Source organism: Zea mays, chromosome 8 (genome assembly GCF_902167145.1).
Source record: "Zea mays cultivar B73 chromosome 8, Zm-B73-REFERENCE-NAM-5.0, whole genome shotgun sequence".
In the NCBI taxonomy this organism is placed as follows: Eukaryota; Viridiplantae; Streptophyta; class Magnoliopsida; order Poales; family Poaceae; genus Zea; species Zea mays.
The window spans coordinates 85,011,016-85,031,156 of NC_050103.1; the positions used below are offsets into that span (position 1 = coordinate 85,011,016).

The 20,141-nt window shown below is 54.8% G+C and overlaps 1 protein-coding gene and 1 non-coding gene across 2 annotated transcripts; both read left to right on the top strand.

Annotated features, from left to right (window-relative positions):
- The first annotated feature begins 3,415 nt into the window (after positions 1-3,415).
- On the top strand, positions 3,416-6,632 carry LOC103635488 (60S ribosomal protein L18-3). The gene is made up of 5 exons (NM_001364854.1): positions 3,416-3,514; positions 3,598-3,687; positions 4,052-4,180; positions 4,365-4,547; positions 6,187-6,632. Exons 1-5 carry the CDS (start codon positions 3,512-3,514, stop codon positions 6,343-6,345), a joined length of 564 nt encoding a protein of 187 aa, NP_001351783.1. The 5' UTR covers positions 3,416-3,511; the 3' UTR covers positions 6,346-6,632.
- LOC111590053 (small nucleolar RNA snoR53Y) lies at positions 4,844-4,919 on the top strand. The gene has a single exon (XR_004852343.1). It is a non-coding gene; the product is annotated as a small nucleolar RNA snoR53Y (small nucleolar RNA).
- Positions 6,633-20,141: the final 13,509 nt, after the last annotated feature.

Sequence of the window (20,141 nt, forward strand, 5' to 3'; positions counted from 1 at the left end):
AATTGCAGCAACACCACACACACAAGTAAAGAAGAGAGCGCACAAATCAAAATGACAGAGTCACAGCTCAAAAACACGCTCAAATCTCTCTCTAACCAATTAAAAGCATGGTCGCAGAGTCTCGGAGTTGTAGTATGCTCTTGTGATGCTTAGGTTCCTGCTCCATGTGCCTAGGTGTCCCTTTTATAGCCCCAAGGAGCCTAGGAGCCATTGGAGCTTCATTTGGAAGGTCCCACCCTTCCCTATCTGTGGGTGCACCGGACAACCACTATGCAACGACCGTTGAATCGTCTGATTGGCTGCCTTCCTTTTTGGGTTGTCCGGTGGCACATCGGACATGTCCGATGATCCTTCCCGACCATTGCCTACTGACATGACCGGCGTTGATCGTGCGACCAATCGTTGGAGCCGATGAAGAGCCGTTGCTTGCCTGGCGCACCAGACATGTCTGATGTACACCAGACTGTTCAGTGAATTTTAGCCAGCGAGCCTCGGCAATTTCCTGATAGCAGCTTGTTGGCCAGCTGACCAAGCCGGGCACAGAACATGTCCAGTGCACAACAGACTGTCCAGTGGTGCCAGTTAGGCCCAACTTCTCCTATCTTGAGCAAAACTTCTTCCCTTCTTTTTAGCTCATCTTGAGAAGTTCCCTAGCACTTAGATGAACATTGTTACCACTAAAAATAATTGTCTAAGTGCTAGAATCACACCTTTATCACTTTGATTCGTAATAGTTTGCAATATGCCCAAACTCAAACCCCTAATGTTATTTTCTTATTTTCAACAAACTTTTGTACTTGTCTGCTTCAATTTGCTTTCTATACATCTATGTTTATGCTGCATATGAAGAGTGTTAGTTCATAGTAATGTGCTGAGTAGAGTTAATCACCAAAATACCTAGAAATGGCCAATGACGCATTTCCCTTTTAGGAAGAATAAGGAGGTCGAGAGCCCCGATGCTCTCAAGTCCACCGGAGCGCGACCGACCACCACCACAATGCTCGCCCCATGGGTGCGGTTGTCAAACCGTTTGAGCCAGGGCTACGACTCTACTACCCTGACATCCTCTTCATCGACGGGAGAGTAGACGATGACCCCATTTCCGACGACGAGCCAATGGTGTAGGAGCCCCCGCAGCGCAACAATAGTGTCAAATTACTCGAACTAAATTATAGTACAATCTGTATGGTCCCAAAGCACAAATTACATGCATAAGTCATATCGGCATAAAACTTTTTCCATCAAACTGAATGCTATGACAGTGCCAAACAATACTTGCTTATGTTTTTTGCGATGGATGGGTCATCCAGAAGCGAGACTTGAATGTCCCTTCTTAGACGTACACCATCAGGTAGCCTTAGTAGTGAGTGTAGTTCAAACAACAACATGGGGACACACTTAGAGCAAATGAAAGGGATTTTTTCTAAAAAACACAGAGGACTTGGTAAGAATGCATACCTTCTTAGATCCCCCAAATAACAAGCATGCAATGGCTTTCTTGACATAAGAATGGCCATAAATTGAAGGATATATCATTGAGTAGAGTTTGGCATATGCATCTGTTCTCTGCAAAAATTCTTTGAATTCAATTTCCTAATGTGCAGTGGCTTTCTTGCATAGAAATTGCAAAATCAAGGCCAACAAAATCCATGGACGCAACATACCAAGATAAGGCTAAAAAGACTAAGAATTGGGCTCTAAAACATAGGAGGATTTTGTGTGAGACCAAAGTAGACAAACAACGAAGGCTAAATGGAGATAGAGTGGTCAAATAACTCTGATATCATGGCTACCTTTTTTGTGGCGATTTGGTGAATGTAAAGGTTAAGGATTGCCTTATCTTTGTTGGCAACATGGGATCCAACATGCAGGGGCAATAATCTAGAAATGCAAACAAAAACAAGGGAAAGAAAATATGCCTCTCTCATTCATCTTAGTCCTGAGATTCTAGATATTATCCAAAAGTTATTGACATTCCAAGTAGAATGCCATGATTTTTTTTGTAAAAGCTGCTAAGAAGACTCCTCGTTCAGGTGCAAGGACTTAGGGCATGTTTGGTACGTAGCCTAAGCCGCCGCCACCAACCACACTTTTCCCGCCACAGTTGTGGCGGCCGATTTGGCCGCCCCAACTTAGGCGTGGCGTGGCGCCACACGCCACACAGCAAACACGCCCTTAAAGCACCACCATGACCTATCTGGTCGCTTTTGCTACCGATGTCCTTCTCTACAAGAAGTTGCATATGCACCTTCATTAACAACCCCTAAGACACGAAAGCGTTTTTGCAGTCATGGAGTGAGCACCAAGACCCGAGAGCCAACCACTACCTAGGCCAGCAGGTCGCCAATCGCATGGGCCAGCCCAAAAAAGGCGAGGGGTGGCTTTAGATACTATGGTTGGACGAATTAACAAAACCCTATCGTAGATAGAGAAGAGGAGATGACAAATATAATGGCTGTAGAGAGGCATGACTACCTTAGGGATGGCGCAGAAGACATAGACGTAGGTGAGGCCGCGAGCTCACGACCTGAGCACCAACGAGCAATAGAGGAAGCCCTTGTAGGCCCCCCTTCAGCATCCCTACCCCTGCTCAGACATCGTGCTCGGTCCAGATCTAAGGACTAAGGTAGAGTAGGAGGCAACGACGTCACGACGTGGGTGGCACCTCCCTCTACTCACTAGGGTTCGTGGCAAGTGAGGAAGCGCGAGGAAATCACAATCATGCGCGATAGAGAGGGGAGCGATTAAGGGAGAGGAGAATGAGACTATGGATTGATTTTGAAGAAATGCAAAGGGTCTTTGTAAAAGAATGGCGTGGAACGACTATCAAAGCTAATGCTTTAATATAGTAGAAATTGTTATCAAACAAGCCCTAAAATATGTGCTTGGTTTTGAGTTGATCAGATGCACACTACAAACGTTTGATTTATTGTGCCATCGTAGCAAAAAAAAACCAAAATGTACTTCAATGGGCTTAGACCGAACTAAGTGTGTGTTTGGTTTGACTTTTGGCTTTAGCTTTTTGCTCCCTAAGAACCAAAAGCTAAATCAAAGGGCTAGTCTAGGAAACAATTTTTTTCTTCTAAAAACTAACTTTCTCGTAGTGCAAAACTAAAAGCACTTGTGGACATGTTTTTATCGACTTTTAGATGGAAAATATATGTGGAAGAACTTTTCACGACTTTTAGTAGTTTCCATAAAAATTTTTAGCTTTTTTAACAGTTCACAAATCACAACAATTTTTTCACATCTCACAACAATTTTTTTACTGCTACAGCCTAAATAGAATCTAACTCTAAATAAAATCTAACTTAATTTCTTCTCCATAGTCCCATCAAGGCCTACATATGACAGCCCAATAGCCCACTAACTCAAAACCCTAGCAGCAGCCACTGAAGTCGAATCCCCTCACACTATAAAGCTCCTCCATTGCGCCGCCGCCACTCTCCTTTCGGAGGAGGCGGACCAGGTAAGCAGCAGCAGGAACCCTAGCACCGCCGCATCCGCAGCCATGGTGAGCACCTGTTTCTTTCCTTGCAGCCCTTTTCAGATGCTTTCTACGCTCTTTCCTGACGCTGGTGTTGCGCTGTGTCGTAGGGTATCGACCTCGTTGCCGGTGGGAGGAACAAGAAGACCAAGCGCACAGCGCCGAAGTCCGACGATGTTTATCTCAAGCTCCTTGTCAAGGTACGCCTCGTGTAGTGTTTTTCTGACTTCCCGAGCGAGGCGGCGATGTTGGCTTCTGTAGATCTTCTCGTGGTCGCGTTGTTTGGATCTGAAAATTCTTTGTGATTCGTAGTCTTGTACTGCTACAATAACAATAGCATTATTTTCGCGAGGATTTGCTTGTTGCCCTGATGTAGTAATCCTGTAAGCTTCACTAGCCTGACGAGATTTTCTAATAAGAAAGGATTACTTTTCTATGCATTTGTTTCATAGATAGATAGATGAACAATACTTGTTTTGGTGGTATCTGCTTACCCTTTATCAAAAGTGTCATGTCGATTTTGATTGGTGTGTCATGATTTTGATGTGCTATGCTGGGTTGTAGCTCTACCGTTTCTTGGTCAGGAGGACCAAGAGCAACTTCAATGCTGTCATTCTCAAGAGGCTCTTCATGAGCAAAACCAATCGCCCACCAATCTCCATGCGCCGCCTTGTCAAGTTCATGGAAGGAAAGGTAATCTCTTTTATTCCAAAATGTAATGTAATCTCTTTGTGCACCTGGTATGCCCTGAAAATAGCAGTAGATGAAAAATAGCCTAACAGCAAAGTGGTTAGCATATCTGGTTTGCATTTAGTTTGGTACATTGGGTATACTGACCATGGATATGGTGCTGAAATAGTATCTTCTATGTTGACAGGAGAAGAACATTGCTGTGATTGTTGGCACAGTCACAGATGACAAGAGGATCCAAGAGGTTCCAGCAATGAAGGTTACTGCCCTGAGGTTCACCGAGACGGCAAGGGCCAGGATTGTCAATGCTGGTGGGGAGTGCCTCACATTTGACCAGCTTGCTCTCCGTGCTCCACTTGGCGAGAACACAGTATGTTTTGTTTTGAATGTTGGAAAGTTTGTCTATTTGATCTGCATTTTTAAATGGTACTTTATAAGTTGAGTGAAACAGTGCTCACAAGTATTAAGTATGTTTTAAACCATAGTAATTCTGAACAGATGTAAGTCTTATGGGTCTAACAATTGTGGAGTGTTAGTACAAGTTAACTATGATAACGCTGGCATTGCTCTTGTTGTTAGTCAGGTTTCTTTTTAAGATACCTTACCAAAGCAAGGATTTCAACTGTGTTTTAAGCTGTGTCATGGTTATTTGGTTTTTATTTTCCGGTTCCCAGTGATGGTATATATTAACCATGCTAATACTGATGTCCTTTGACGAGTATAACAATGTGCTGAGGGAGCTTTGTGTTAAAATTTATTCGACTCACCTAGAACATTGAACACACTTCTGATCTTAACTTATTTTTTTGTTTCTGCTAGTTACAATTTCGAGCAATAATGTATCCTTGAATGATTTTTGTGATTATAATTTTCCTACCTAGCTCATTATGAGACTTTCCTCTCTTGGCTGTCATGATGTGTTTTTTAACATTGCATGTGACCTCATTCAAGAATTTTATCTAGACTTATTTGGAATTATTTTTTCTTGCCAAGCTGTACTATGTTACCTGTCCATGTAGTTGTCTCAGTAAAAAGGACATACTTTTGCAATGATGATAGGATTTCTAATCCCAGCTCGATGAGACTTTCCTTTGTGGGTTGTCTGGGATCAAAAAAATTCCTTGCTATCTGAGCATACATATGGTTTTATTTTGTTTGTGATCTTTTTTAATAAGGTTGTGTAGCTGCTTATTCTCTTGAATGACTTGCAATGATGATACTCTTTTGTGGGTCGTCATGATAAGTGCTTTTCCTTTGTATCTGAGCTCATTCAAGATATTTTTGAGTGCTTTGGTGCTTACTGTTTTCTTATAGCTGTGTGATTTTACCTATCTATTTAGTCATTCGTAGAATGGGCATAGTTTGATTTGCTTCGCAATGATGATAAGATACTCTAATCCCAGCTCGATGAGACTTCCCTTTGTGGGATGTCTGGGATCAAAAAACTCCTTTTCTATCTGAGCATACACATGGTTTTATTTTTTTGTGATCTTTTTTAGTAAGGTTGTGAAGCAGCTTATTCTATTGAATGACTTTTGCAATGATGATACTCTTTTTACCCAGCTCATTATGAGACTTCCCTTTGTGGGTCGTCATGATAAGTGCTTTTTCCTTTGTATCTGAGCTCATTCAAGTTTTTTTGAGTGCTTTGTCGTTTACTGTTTTCTTATCAATCTGCGTGATTTTATGTATCTATTTAGTCATTTGTGCAACGGGCATAGCCTGATTTGTTCTGCAACGATGATAATATACTAAAATCCCAGCTCGATGTCTGGGATCATTATGTTTCCTAGCATCTGAGCTAGCTTATGCATTCTTAATTTAAGCAGCATTTGGAAGAAAATGATGAATTAGGTTTGTACTAAGAATGTACAGTGCATCCTGTCCTGAAATGCGATTATTACTAGTTGTCGTGTACTGCAAATATTAATTTGCACTTGAGAAAGGTAGTCGAAACTAGCCCTATCCTGCTCTACATGAACTAATGTTGTGGCCTTACCACACTGCAGGTCCTCTTGAGGGGCCCCAAGAATGCCCGTGAGGCGGTGAGGCACTTCGGCAAGGCTCCTGGAGTGCCGCACAGCCACACCAAGCCATATGTGCGCTCCAAGGGAAGGAAGTTCGAGAAGGCTCGTGGCAGGAGGAACAGCCGTGGGTTCAAGGTTTAAGAAAGTTGTGGGCCATCAGCATAGTAATCACTTCCTACCGAGTAGTAGCACATTTTGTTGCCTTGGCTTGGATTTTGAAAGATATTTAAGGATTTTCGTGCCTTGTCTACTGGTTACTGGTTGAGCAAGAAGACAATGTTCTTTTGCACCTCTTTTTATTGGTCGGCATATTTTGCGCTGTGATTGGAACTGTGTTGTGTTATCTGCTGGATGTACTTACTGCATCACCTAGAAAGGTGGCTTGGGCCATTTGGAATCATAAAACGAAAGTTGCTCGCTTCAAGCTAGAATACACGATTCCTCGAACCCTTGTTTTGAGTTACAAAGTGAAACCACTTTTGTTTTGAGAGCTCTTCAAGAGTGAAATCACCTTTTCCTCCATCTGTTCCAAAACGAAATTATTTGTTGGACCAATGTGTACAATGTTCCTCGTGCAGATCAGCTTCTCTCTACCAAGACCATAGTACCATACTACCCCCTAAATCACTTGTCAGAACTTAAAACATCACACAGCTCTTCTTGCCCTGTTAACTCCCTATAACATGATGTAGTATTTGAGAAGCACGCGCGCGATAACTCCAAAAAGTAGGGATGAAAACTGTCAAGACCATAATTATGGGTACCCCCAAGGCTCCTAGTCTCAACTGATAACCCTCATCAGCATAAAACTGCAAAGACCTGATGGACGCGATTAAGATCAAGGTTTAGTCCACTCAAGGGACACGATCCCGCTTCGCCCGAGTCCAGCCTCGGGCAAAGGCAGCCGACCCCGGAGGATTCACGTTCGCCCGAGGGCCCCCTCGAGCAACGGACACACCTTTGGCTCGCCCGAGGCCTAGTCTTCGCAGAGAAGCAACCTTGGCCAGATCGCCACGCCAACCGACCGTATCGCAGGAGCATTTAATGCAAGGATCGCCTGACACCTTATCCTGACGCACGCTCTTCAGTCAACAGAGCCGAAGTGACCGCAGTCACTTCGCCGCCCCACTGACCGACCTGACAAGAAAGCAGCGCCGCCTACATCGCTCCGACTGCTGTGCCACTCGACAGAGTGAGGCTGACAGCAGCTAAGTCCAGCCTCGGGCGCCATAGGAAGCTCCGCCTCGCCCGACCCCAGGGCTCGGGCTCAACCATGACTCAGAAGACGACGGACTCCGCCTCGCCCGACCCCAGGGCTCGGACACAACCTCGGCTTCGGAAGACGGTCTCCGCCTCGCCCGACCCCAGGGCTCGGGCTCAACCTCGACGCTGGACGACGAACTCCGCCTCGCCCGACCCCAGGGCTCGGACACAGCCTCGGCCTCGGAAGACGGTCTCCGCCTCGCCCGACCCGGGGCTCAGACTCGACCTCGACCTCGGAGGAGCCTCCGCCTCGCCCAACCTAGGGCTCGGACCGACCACGTCACAGGGGGGCCATCATTACCCTACCCCTAGCTAGCTCAGGCTACGGGGAACAAGACCGGCGTCCCATCTGGCTCGCCCCGGTAAACAAATAATGATGGCGCCCCGCGTGCTCCGTGACGACGGCGGCTCTCAGCCCCTTACGGAAGCAAGGAGACGTCAGCAAGGATTCGACAGCCCCGACAGCTGTCCTTCCACAGGGCTCCAGCACTCCTCCGACGGCCACGACATCACATGAATAGGGTGCCAAAACCTCTCCGACTGCCACGACGACATGTACTTAGGGCTCTAGCTCCTCTCTGCTAGACACGTTAGCACACTGCTACACCCCCCATTGTACACCTGGACCCTCTCCTTACGCCTATAAAAGGAAGGTCCAGGGCTCTCGTACGAGGAGGTTGGCCGCGCGGGAGAACGGGCCGGCGCGTAAGGCTCTCGCTCTCTCCCACGCGGACGCTTGTAACCCCCTACTGCAAGCGCACCCGACCTGGGCGCAGGGCAACACGAAGGCCGCGGGATTCCCCTTTGCCTGTTCTCTTCCCCCCTTCGTGCTCCGTCTCGCGCCGACCCATCTGGGCTGGGACACGCGGTGACAATTCACTCGTCGGTCCAGGGACCCCCCGGGGTCGAAACGCTGATAGTTGGCGCGCCAGGTAGGGGCCTGCTGCGTGTTGACGAACAACTTCCCAACAAGCTTCAGATGGGTAGTCTCCAGCAACCTTTCCAGCCTGGGACGGTGCTCCGTTTCGGGAGTCTTGAGTTCATGTCCCTCGACGGCAGCTATGACATGATACTCCTTCCTCCGCCGCACGACAGCGACAACGACGGCCGTCAGCCCGCCCGCCGGCGGTGGAATCAATGACGTCTTCCCCACGTGGCGGAAGAACAACATTCGGGTTTGTCCCGTCACCTCCCCCGCCGACGGAGGAGGAGGCGGGGCAACCATGGCCAAGCAGGAGGCGACATCTCGTCGGCTGTCGAGCAAGTCGACGACGCCGGCGCCCCAGCGGGGGACACATCGGGCTTCGACCTTGCGTCTGAGACAAAGACGAGCGTCATTTCCGCGCAACACGCCAACCCGAAGCAGACGAACGACGCCAGCACGCTCGCGAAAGACTTGCTGGGCGTCGCCCTCGTACCCGAGACAACGGTGCAGTCCGCCCCTGACGCGACTTCGTCACCGCCCGACGACCAAGAGGTACCGACCGATTCCCATCTCGTGCCTTTTGGATTCAGCCTCGACCCACCAAGCGACCTCGCTTTGGTGGAAGCCTTCATAGAGGCATGTACCAACCCTCCGGGGTACCGTATGCGGTCGCCCTGGGACAGACTGATGGCCGTCTCGACCTACGGACCCTCGGGTTCCGAGGAAGATGATGAGCCCGACTTTTGTTGGGATTTCTCCGGGCTCGGTAACCCCAGTGCCATGCGGGACTTCATGACCGCATGCGACTACTGCCTCTCCGATTGTTCCGACGGTAGCCGCAGCTTCGGCGACGAGGACTGCGACCCAAGTCGTGATTGTTTCCACATCGATCTAGGGGGTCCCGGCGAAGGCAACCATCTTGGTATGCCGACGACGATCCCCCTAGGCCTGCGCCTCGCATTGACATCCTTCGGGAGCTAGCTGTGGTCATAGTCCCTGCGGGGGGTCAGGACGCATAGCTCGAGCAAATCTGTGAGATGCAGACCAGGCTCGACGAGGGAGCAGGAACACTTGAGCCGTTCCGACGGAACATCGGGCAGCAATGGGCAGACCAAGCTCCAGCCGGAGAAGCGCGTCATCTACCCCAGGGCATCCAGCACCGCATTGCCAACGACGTCAGGGCAAGGCCGCCACCGGCTTCCAGTGGGGTCGGCCAGAACCTGGCTGCCGCAGCAATACTACTCCGCGCGATGCCGAAACCATCAACCACCGAAGGGCGGCGTATCCAGGGAGAGCTCAAGAATCTCCTGGAGGATGCCGCGGTCCGACGGGCCGAAAGCTCTGCCTCCCGAAGGCAGGGGTACCCCTCGGAGCATTGCGCCGCGACTTCCCGATTTATGCGGGAAGCCTCGATCCACACCGGGCGCACGCGCAACATGGCGCCTGCGGCCCTGGGTCGCCTCGGCAACAAGCACCACCACCGCAACCGTCGAGCCCACCTCGACGAGAGGGTGCGCCGAGGCTACCACCCCAGGCATGGGGGACGCTACGACAGCGGGGAGGATCAGAGCCCCTCGCCTGAACCACCCGGTCCGCAGGCTTTCAGCCGGGCCATACGACGGGCGCCGTTCCCGACCCGGTTCCGAACCCCGACTACCATCTCAAAGTACTCGGGGGAGACAAGGCCGGAACTGTGGCTCGCGGACTACCGGCTGGCCTGCCAGCTGGGTGGAACGGACGATGACAACCTCGTCATCCGCAACCTCCCCCTGTTCCTCTCCGACACCGCTCGAGCCTGGTTGGAGCATCTGCCTCCGGGGCAGATCTCCAACTAGGTCGACCTGGTCCAGGCCTTCGCCGGCAACTTCCAGGGCACGTACGTGCGCCCTGGAAACTCCTGGGATCTCCGAAGCTGCCGCCAGCAGCCGGGAGAGTCTCTCCGGGACTACATCCGGCGATTCTCGAAGCAGCGCACCGAGCTGCCCAACGTCACCGACTTGGATGTCATCGGCGCGTTCCTCGCCGGCACCACCTGCCGCGACCTGGTGAGCAAGCTGGGTCGCAAGACCCCCACCGGGGCGAGCGAGCTGATGGACATCGCCACCAAGTTCGCCTCTGGCCAGGAGGCGGTTGAGGCCATCTTCCGGAAGGACAAGCAGCCCCAGGGCCGCCAGCCAGAAGATGTCCCCGAGGCGTCCACTCAGCGCGGCGCCAAGAAGAAGGGTAAGAAGAAGTCGCAAGCGAAACACGACGCCTCCGACGCGGACCTTGTCGCCGCCGCTGAGTACAAGAACCCTCGGAAACCTCCCGGAGGTACCAATCTCTTCGACAAGATGCTCAAGAAGCCGTGCCCCTATCATCAGGGGCCCGTCAAGCACACCCTTAAGGAGTGCGTCATGCTTCGGCGCCACTTTCACAAGGCCGGGCCACCTGCGGAAGGTGGCAGGGCCCACAACAACGACAAGAAGGAGGATCACAAGGCAGAGGAGTTCCCCGAGGTCCACGACTGCTTCATGATCTATGGTGGGCCAGCGGCGAACGCCTCGGCTCGGCACCGCAAGCAAGAGCGTCGGGAGGTCTGCTCGGTAAGGGTGGCGGCGCCAGTCTACCTAGACTGGTCCGACAAGCCCACCACCTTCGACCAGGGCGACCACCCCGACCGCGTGCTGAGCCCGGGGAAATATCCGCTCGTTGTCGACCCCGTCATCGGCAACGCCAGGCTCACCAAGGTCCTCATGGACGGGGGCAGCAACCTCAACATCATCTACGCCGAGACCCTCGGGCTCCTGCAGATCGATCTGTCCTCGATCTGGGCAGGCGCGGCGCCTTTTCATGGGATCATCCCGGAAAACGTGTCCAACCCCTCGGACAACTCGATCTGCCCGTCTGCTTCGGGACTCCCTCCAACTTCCGAAGGGAAACCCTCACGTTCGAGGTGGTCGGGTTCCGAGGAACCTACCATGCAGTACTGGGGAGGCCATGCTACGCCAAGTTCATGGCCGTCCCCAACTACACCTACCTCAAGCTCAAGATGTCGGGCCCCAACGTGGTCATCACCGTCGGCCCCACATACTGACACGCGTATGAATGCGACCTGGAGTGCGTGGAGTACGCCGAGGCCCTCATCGCCGACCTGGAGAGCCTCTCCAAGGAGGCGCCAGACGGGAAGCGCCACGCCGGCAACTTCGAGCCAGCAGAGACGGTTAAGTCCGTCCCTCTCGACCCCAGCAACGACGCCTCCAAGCAGATCTGGATCGGCTCCGAGCTCGACCCCAAATAGGAAGCAGTGCTCGTCGACTTTCTCCGCGCAAACGCCGAAGTCTTTGCGTGGAGTCCCTCGGACATGCCTGGCATACTGAGGGATGTCGCCGAGCACTCGCTGGATATCCGAGCTGGAGCCCGACCCGTGAAGCAGCCTCTGTGCCGATTCGATGAAGAAAAGCGCAGAGCCATAGGCGAGGAGATCCATAAGCTGATGGCCGCAGGGTTCATCAAAGAGGTATTCCATCCCGAATGGCTTGCCAACCCTGTGCTTGTGAGAAAGAAAGGAGGGAAATGGCGGATGTGTGTAGACTACACTGGTCTAAACAAAGCATGTCTGAAGGTTCCCTACCCTCTGCCTCGCATCGATCAAATAGTGGATTCCACTGCTGGGTGCGAAACCCTGTCTTTCCTCGATGCCTACTCAGGGTATCACCAAATCAGGATGAAAGAGTCCGACCAGCTCGCGACTTCTTTCATCACACCTTTTGGCATGTACTGCTACGTTACCATGCCATTTGGTTTGAGGAATGCGGGTGCGACGTACCAAAGGTGCATGAACCACGTGTTCGGCGAGCACATTGGTCGAACGGTCGAGGCTTACGTCGATGACATCGTAGTCAAGACGAGGAAAGCCTTCGACCTCCTCTCCGACCTTGAAACGACATTCCGGTGTCTCAAGGCGAAAGGCGTAAAACTCAATCCCGAGAAGTGCGTCTTCGGTGTCCCCCGAGGCATGCTCTTGGGGTTCATCATCTCCGAGCGGGGGATCGAGGCCAACCCAGAGAAAATCGCGGCCATCACCAACATGGGGCCCTTCAAGGACTTGAAAGGCGTACAGAGGGTCATGGGATGCCTTGCGGCTCTGAGCCGCTTCATCTCGCGCCTCGGCGAAAGAGGCCTACCTCTGTATCGCCTCTTAAGGAAGACCGAGCGCTTCACTTGGACCCCCGAGGCCGAGGAAGCCCTCGGGAACCTAAAAGCGCTCCTCACCAGCGCGCCCATTTTGGTGCCCCCCGCTGCTGGAGAAGCCCTCTTGATCTACGTCGCCGCTACCACTCAGGTGGTCAGCGCCGCAATCGTGGTTGAGAGACGAGAAGAAGGACATGCATTGCCCGTCCAGAGGTCAGTCTACTTCATCAGCGAGGTACTGTCTGAGACCAAGATCCGCTACCCACAAGTTCAGAAGCTGCTGTACGCGGTGATTCTGACGCGACGGAAGTTGCGGCACTACTTCGAGTCTCATCCGGTGACTGTGGTGTCATCCTTCCCCCTGGGGGAGATCATCCAGTGCCGAGAGGCCTCGGGTAGGATTGCAAAGTGGGCGGTGGAAATCATGGGCGAGACAATCTCGTTCGCCCCTCGGAAGGCCATCAAGTCCCAAGTCTTGGCAGACTTTGTGGCTGAATGGGTCGACACCTAGCTCCCGGCAGCTCCGATCCAACCGGAACTCTGGACCATGTTCTTCGACGGGTCGCTGATGAAAACAGGAGCAGGCGCGGGCCTGCTCTTCATCTCGCCCCTCGGGAAGCACCTCCGCTACGTGCTGCGCCTCCATTTCCCGGCGCCCAACAACGTGGCTGAGTATGAGGCTCTGGTCAACGGGTTGCGCATCGCCATCGAGCTAGGGGTCCGACGCCTTGATGCTTGCGGTGACTCGCAGCTTGTCATCGACCAAGTCATGAAGAACTCCCACTGCCACGACCCGAAGATGGAAGCCTACTGCGACGAGGTTTGGCGCCTGAAAGACAAGTTCTATGGGCTCGAGGTCAACCACGTCGCCTGACGATACAACGAGACTGCGGACGAGCTGGCTAAGATAGCCTCGGGGCGAACAACGGTTCCCTTGGACGTCTTCTCCCGAGACCTACATCAACCCTCAGTCAAGACCGACGACACGCCCGAGCCCGAGAAGGCCTCGGCCCAGCCCGAGGCACCCTCGGCTCAGCCCGAGGCGCCCTCGGCTCAGCCCGAGGCGCCCTCAGCTCAGCCCGAGGCACCCTCGGCCCCCGAGGGTGAGGCACTGCGCGTCGAGGAAGAGCGGAATGGGGTCCCGCCTAATCGAGACTGGCAGACCCCGTACCTGCAATATCTCCACCGAAGAGAGCTGCCCCTCGACCGAGCCGAAGCTCGGCGACTGGCGCGGCGCGCCAAGTCGTTCGTCTTGTTGGGGGACGGGAAGGAGCTCTACCACTACAGCCCCTCAGGCATCCTCCAGCGATGCATATCCATCGCCGAAGGTCAGGAGTTATTACAAGAAATACACTCGGGGGCTTGCGGTCATCACGCAGCACCTCGAGCCCTTGTTGGAAACGCTTTCCGACAAGGTTTCTACTGGCCGACCGCGGTGGCCGACACCACTAGAATTGTCCGCACCTGCCAAGGGTGTCAATTCTACGCAAGGCAGACCCACCTGCCCGCTCAGGCTCTGCAAACAATACCCATCACCTGGCCGTTTGCTGTGTGGGGTCTGGACCTCGTTGGTCCCTTACAGAAGGCACCCGGGGGCTACACGCACCTGCTGGTCGCCATCGACAAATTCTCCAAGTGGATCGAGGTCCGATCCCTAAACAACATCAGGTCCGAACAGGCGGTGGCATTCTTCACCAACATCATCCATCGCTCTGGGGTCCCGAACTCCATCATCACCGACAACGGCACCCAGTTCACCGGCAGAAAGTTCCTGGACTTCTGCGAGGATCACCACATCCGGGTGGACTGGGCCGCCGTGGCTCACCCCATGACGAATGGGCAGGTAGAACGTGCCAACGACATGATTTTGCAAGGACTCAAGCCGAGGATCTACAACGACCTCAACAAGTTCGGCAAGCGATGGATGAAGGAGCTCCCCTCGGTGGTCTAGAGTCTGAGGACAACGCCGAGCCGAGCCACGGGCTTCACACCGTTTTTTCTAGTCTATGGGGCCGAGGCCATCTTGCCCACAGACTTAGAATATGGTTCCCCGAGGGCGAGGGCCTACGACGACCAAAGCAATCGAACAAACCGAGAAGACTCACTGGACCAGCTGGAAGAGGCTCGGGACATGGCCTTACTACACTCGGCGCGGTATCAGCAGTCCCTGCGACGCTACCACGCCCGAGGGGTTCGGTCCCGAGACCTCCAGGTGGGCGACTTGGTGCTTCGACTACGACAAGACGCCCGAGGGCGGCACAAGCTCACGCCTCCCTGGGAAGGGCCGTTCGTCATCACCAAGGTTCTGAAGCTCGGGACATACAAGCTGGCCAACAGTCAAGGCGAGGTCTACAGCAACGCTTGGAACATCCGACAGCTACGTCGCTTCTACCCTTAAGATGTTTTCAAGCCGTTCATATACCTCGTTTACATATGAAGTCTAACCATCAAGGAAGGGTCAGCCTTGCCTCGGCAAAGCCCGACCCTCCCTTGGGGGCTAGAAGGGGGGAACCCCCTCTGCGTCAAAATTTTCCTCGAAAAAGGTCTTTCTGCCAGAACGTCTTTCATGCTTTTCGACTACTTCGAAAGTGGGATCCTGAAAACGACGGAGTACATGTAAGCAGCCAAGGCCGACCGAGCCGAGGGACTCCTACGCCTCCGGGATATGGATACCTCACTCATCACCTTCTGCGATAAGTAACTCATGCTCGGATAAGCGATTCCGTGGACCGAACAAATCTTAACGCTCGAAAACTCTTCTGTCGAAACGATTTTTCGTGCCTTCTCGACTATATCGATAGCAGAATCCTACGGACGAGTAAGAGTACACGTAAGCGGCAAGGCCGACCGAGCCGAGGGACTCCTACGCCTCCGGGATACAGATACCTCACTCATCACCTTCCGTGAAAAGTAACTCTCGCTCGGACAAACAATTCTGTTACCGAAAAATAAGTCCAGATACTCGAAACAAGAGGAAAAGAAACGCAGCTTTACAACGCGATGACAATATGTTTGGGCCTCGGCGGCCGCAAAAAACATATGCATACTACAGGCGAACCGATCCTGCAGGCTCAGACGTCGATGGAGGGGGAGCAGCAGCACCCTCGGCGTCAACTCCACCTTCGGCGAAGTCCGACCGAGCCTTGGACGGCAACGTGGTCGGAGGATCTCCGCTCCGAAGGACGACATCAGCACCACGCCCGGACCATCGCCGCCAGGGTCTCCTCCAGGGACCCGGCCCAAGCGGACGGCTCGGCCGGCCGCCCCGAAGCCTCAGCCAGCTGTCCCCCGAGGACACCAGCCCGGCTCATGGCCTCGGCAACCTGACTCCGGCGCTGGTCCCGCCAGTGGACAGCCCAGCCAGGCCCCGACCGACGAAGTCTTCTTTTCGAGCCAACTCTGCCTCTGTCCATGTTGACACCGCTGCCTCCGGCTCCGGCTCATCGAAGAGCGGCCGAGGGTTCCTCTAACTAAGCAAGAGAAGCCTCAGGCGACAAGGCCGATCGAGCCGAGGGACTCCTACGCCTCCGGGATACGAATACCTCACTCGTCACCTTCGCACGAGGCAACTCACACTTGGTTAAGCGGTTCAGTTAGCCGATAGGCGAGTCCTAGTGCTCGAAATGAGGAAAAAGCACGGCTTCACGCCAAAATACATACATGTTCAGGCCCCGACATCCACAATGAACAGACACCGACATTCAAGGTGCCATTACAAACGGAACTCCGGTTCTGCCCCCGTAGGTATGAACAACCTCCACACCGGAGAGCCTGCGGGGCGATAAGCTCCGGGCGACTCGCCAGCAACCTCTGCAGGAGCAGCGATGGTCCCAGGACGGACGCTGCAGCTGGAAGGCTCTCGTTCGCGTCCCCACTCAAGGGACGCGAACCAGACATTAAAGCCAAAGAGCCGGAGGTCGGTCCGCGGGTAGCGCTGACGGGCTTGTCGGCGGAGAAGCTTTCTCCAGCTGCCACCACGTCAGCACCGACGGCGGCGTCCACCTGTCCACCAGCGCCGGCCGCCCCAAAGCGCACCGGCAGGTCCTCACTCCCGTCCTCACCACGAAAGCGAGGACAGAGGACAGAATGTTGCATCCTAGCTGGGCAGCAACAGTTCGCCTTCCCCGACATGGCTGGAGGACGCCTCCTCCGCAGAGCTGGAGGATGGTTTCCACCCCTAGAAGCTGGAAGAAGAGGTGGCCAGCCGACCCGTGCGGGAGGTAGAGCTCCGGCTCACCTCGCTCTCCACCCCAGCAAGGATGATGAAGATCCTTGAAGCTGAGGGCGGGGCTGAGGCCGCAGCCCGGCTTGCTTCTCCCCACCATCGAACTGGTGGTCACCGTCTTGGGTGACCACCGGCGAGGGGATGCAACCGAGATGCCTGATGAAAATCCTTGAAGCCGAACGATGGCTGAAAGGTACCAACTTCCGCGAAGTTGCGTTCCTCCAACGAGAGCAAGACGAAAACGACGCGAGTGCTCCCCATCCGGGGGCTCGGAAGGTGGAAGGGCGCGATGCATGGAGGGAGTGCGAAGACATGGTTGCCATCCAAGGGGGCCACCCTCCTTTTAAAGGCGACTCTCCCCACTTGCGTCCTCAGCTGTCGCGGACCGAGTCTTCTCCAACACGCTCCAAGGTCCTCCCCCTACGACACAGGGGCTGGGTCCCACTCGTCATGCAAGCTGGCCGAGGACAGAAGGAGCCAAAACCGCCGCGCGCGGTGTGCGCGACTGCCCAGCGGTTACAAGCATTCCTCCACTATCGCCTGGACCAGCGGGTGAAAGGGCGGACCGCCATGCAGGCGGCATGCAACCGCACCAAGGGGGCGCACCCTTTCGACTTCGACGCGTCCAGCATGGAGGCCCAGGCCCACTCGTCATGTAACCGGCACGCCGGTTACTACGTGCGAGAAAACTGCACTGCCACCCGCGCCAGTACCGCGCCTCCTCGACTGCGGAACCGGTGCCGCGACTCGAGGCGACCCTGCACATGACTCGACAGTGCCAACCGAGCACATCGGTCATGGGTCGGTCAGCCACGGAGAAGGCGCGACGGTCGATACGACTAGAAATGGGCCAACAGTAATGGCGGTGGCAGGCGGGCGGAAGCAGCAGTCACGTCGTCAGCAAGCTCACGCCCCCTCTTGGGATAGCGAGAGAACCCTCTCCCACGGCGTGAAGACGACGCGTCCGTGTTCCGTTCCTCAAACGGCTCGCACATGCACAACGGCTGCCCCGCGAACCACTCGTCCCGTCGCATTAACTCTGCGGCAGGACAGGCGGCACCTTTGGCAGGCGAAGCAGGCGACACTTCACCTCCGCCATAATGACCGCGTCAAAAAAGGTGTGCCACGTCGTTCGATTTCATATCCTTTTCCACTTCCTCTTTCTCTCTCTTGCCACAGGGACCGAGAAAGGGGATACTCCGAAAGGGATCCTTCTCTGCGAAGGAAGCGGGCCCCGAGCCCCCCAACTGATCAGAGGTTCGAAGGCTGGCCCCTCGGAAGGGTTCAACAGCCGCCTCAGAGCACTCGGGCTCCGCGCCCACTACTGGTCAGAGGTTTGAAGGCTGGCCCCTCGGAAGGGTTCAACAGCCGCCTTAGGCCACTCGGGCTCCGCGCCCACTACTGATCAGGGGTTCGTAGGCTGGCCCCCGAAGGGTTCTGACAGCCGCCTCAGAGCACGCAGAGCGAGGGATGACCCTGGGTACGTTCGATACATAACCAAGGCTCGGGCTACACTCCCGAAGTACCCTAGGACATTTCCGAGACCGACGGGAACGATTTTGTAACGGAATCCCACCAGAGGGAGGCATCGAGCCCTCGGACCCCGTTAAAAGGGGACCGGGTCCGGCAAATCACCCGCAGGTACTTTTGGAGCGCGCCTCCGGGCCACTAGCCGACCCCTAACGAATGGGGCACGGGCGTCCACTCGGATTACCCGTTAGCAACTCACTGGAGACACCATGTTCGGCGCCCTCCGAGGGCAACATGGCGCTTTCCCCCCTCCTCCTTGCGGAAAGGCGACGCAGGGGCGTATGAAAAAAGCCGAGTCTGTCCTTGACCGTCCTCTCGCTCTGTGCGAAGGCTCGGGGGCTGCTCTAGCAAACCCGGCTCCGACCAAACCGTTGACAGCGTCAACATACCAGCCCGAGAACTTGGAACTCGACTATGCACCCGGGCTACGACCAGTTCGCATGAGGGAACAACCAGACCGGCTGAAGCATTACGAAACGCGCTAAGACATCGAAGGAGTCAAACCACTCCTCCGAGGCCTCAGGGGCTACACCCGGCGGGTGCGCTCGCGCGCACCCACCGGAACGAAACGCAACCGAGAAAGGCCGGTCCCCTTGCAAAAAAGTGCGACAAAAGCCTCCAAGCGAGTATCAACACTCCCTTCGAGGCTCGGGGCATACTGTCGGGGACCATAATTAGGGGTACCCCTAAGGCTCCTAATCTCAGCTGGTAACCCCCATCAGCACAAAGCTGCAAAGGCCTGATGGGCGCGATTAAGGTCAAGGCTTAGTCCACTCAAGGGACACGATCTTGCCTCGCCCGAGCCCAGCCTCGGGCAAAGGCACCCGACCCCGGAGGATTCACGTCTCGCCCGAGGGCCCCCTCGAGCAACGGACACACCTTTGGCTCGCCCGAGGCCCAGTCTTCGCAGAGAAGCAACCTTGGTCAGATCGCCATGCCAACCGACCGTATCGCAGGAGCATTTAATGCAAGGATCGCCTGGCACCTTATCCTGACGCACGCTCTTCAGTCAACAGAGCCGAAGTGACCGCAGTCACTTCGCCGCTCCACTGATCGACCTGACAAGAAAGCAGCGCCGCCTGCGTCGCTCCGACTGCTGTGCCACTCGACAGAGTGAGGCTGACAGCAGCTAAGTCCAGCCTCGGGCACCATAGGAAGCTCTGCCTCACCCGACCCCAGGGCTCGGGCTCAACCATGACTTAGAAGACGACGGACTCCGCCTCGTCCGACCCCAGGGCTCGGACACAGCCTCGGCTTCGGAAGACGGTCTCCGCCTCGCCCGACCCCAGGGCTCGGGCTCAACCTCGACGCTGGACGACGAACTCCGCCTCGCCCGACCCCAGGGCTCGGACACAACCTCGGCCTCAGAAGATGGTCTCCGCCTCGCCCGACCCGGGGCTCAGACTCGACCTCGACCTCGGAGGAGCCTCCGCCTCACCCAACCTAGGGCTCGGACCGACCACGTCACAGGGGGGGCCATCATTACCCTACCCCTAGCTAGCTCAGGCTACGAGGAACAAGACCGGCGTCCCATCTGGCTCGCCCCGGTAAACAAATAATGATGGCGCCCCGCGTGCTCCGTGACGACGGCGGCTCTCAGCCCCTTACGGAAGCAAGGAGACGTCAGCAAGGATTCGACAGCCCCGACAGCTGTCCTTCCACAGGGCTCCAGCACTCGTCCGACGGCCACGACATCACATGAACAGGGTGCCAAAACCTCTCCGACTGCCACGACGGCATGTACTTAGGGCTCTAGCTCCTCTCTGCTAGACACGTTTGCACACTGCTACACCCCCCATTGTACACCTGGACCCTCTCCTT

Bases quoted from the DNA above. Each gene is read 5' to 3' on its own strand.
- LOC103635488 (NM_001364854.1), top strand. The intron at 4,181-4,364 runs GTAATCTCTTTT...CTATGTTGACAG, and splicing joins TCAAGTTCATGGAAGGAAAG to GAGAAGAACATTGCTGTGAT. The intron at 4,548-6,186 runs GTATGTTTTGTT...ACCACACTGCAG, and splicing joins CTCCACTTGGCGAGAACACA to GTCCTCTTGAGGGGCCCCAA.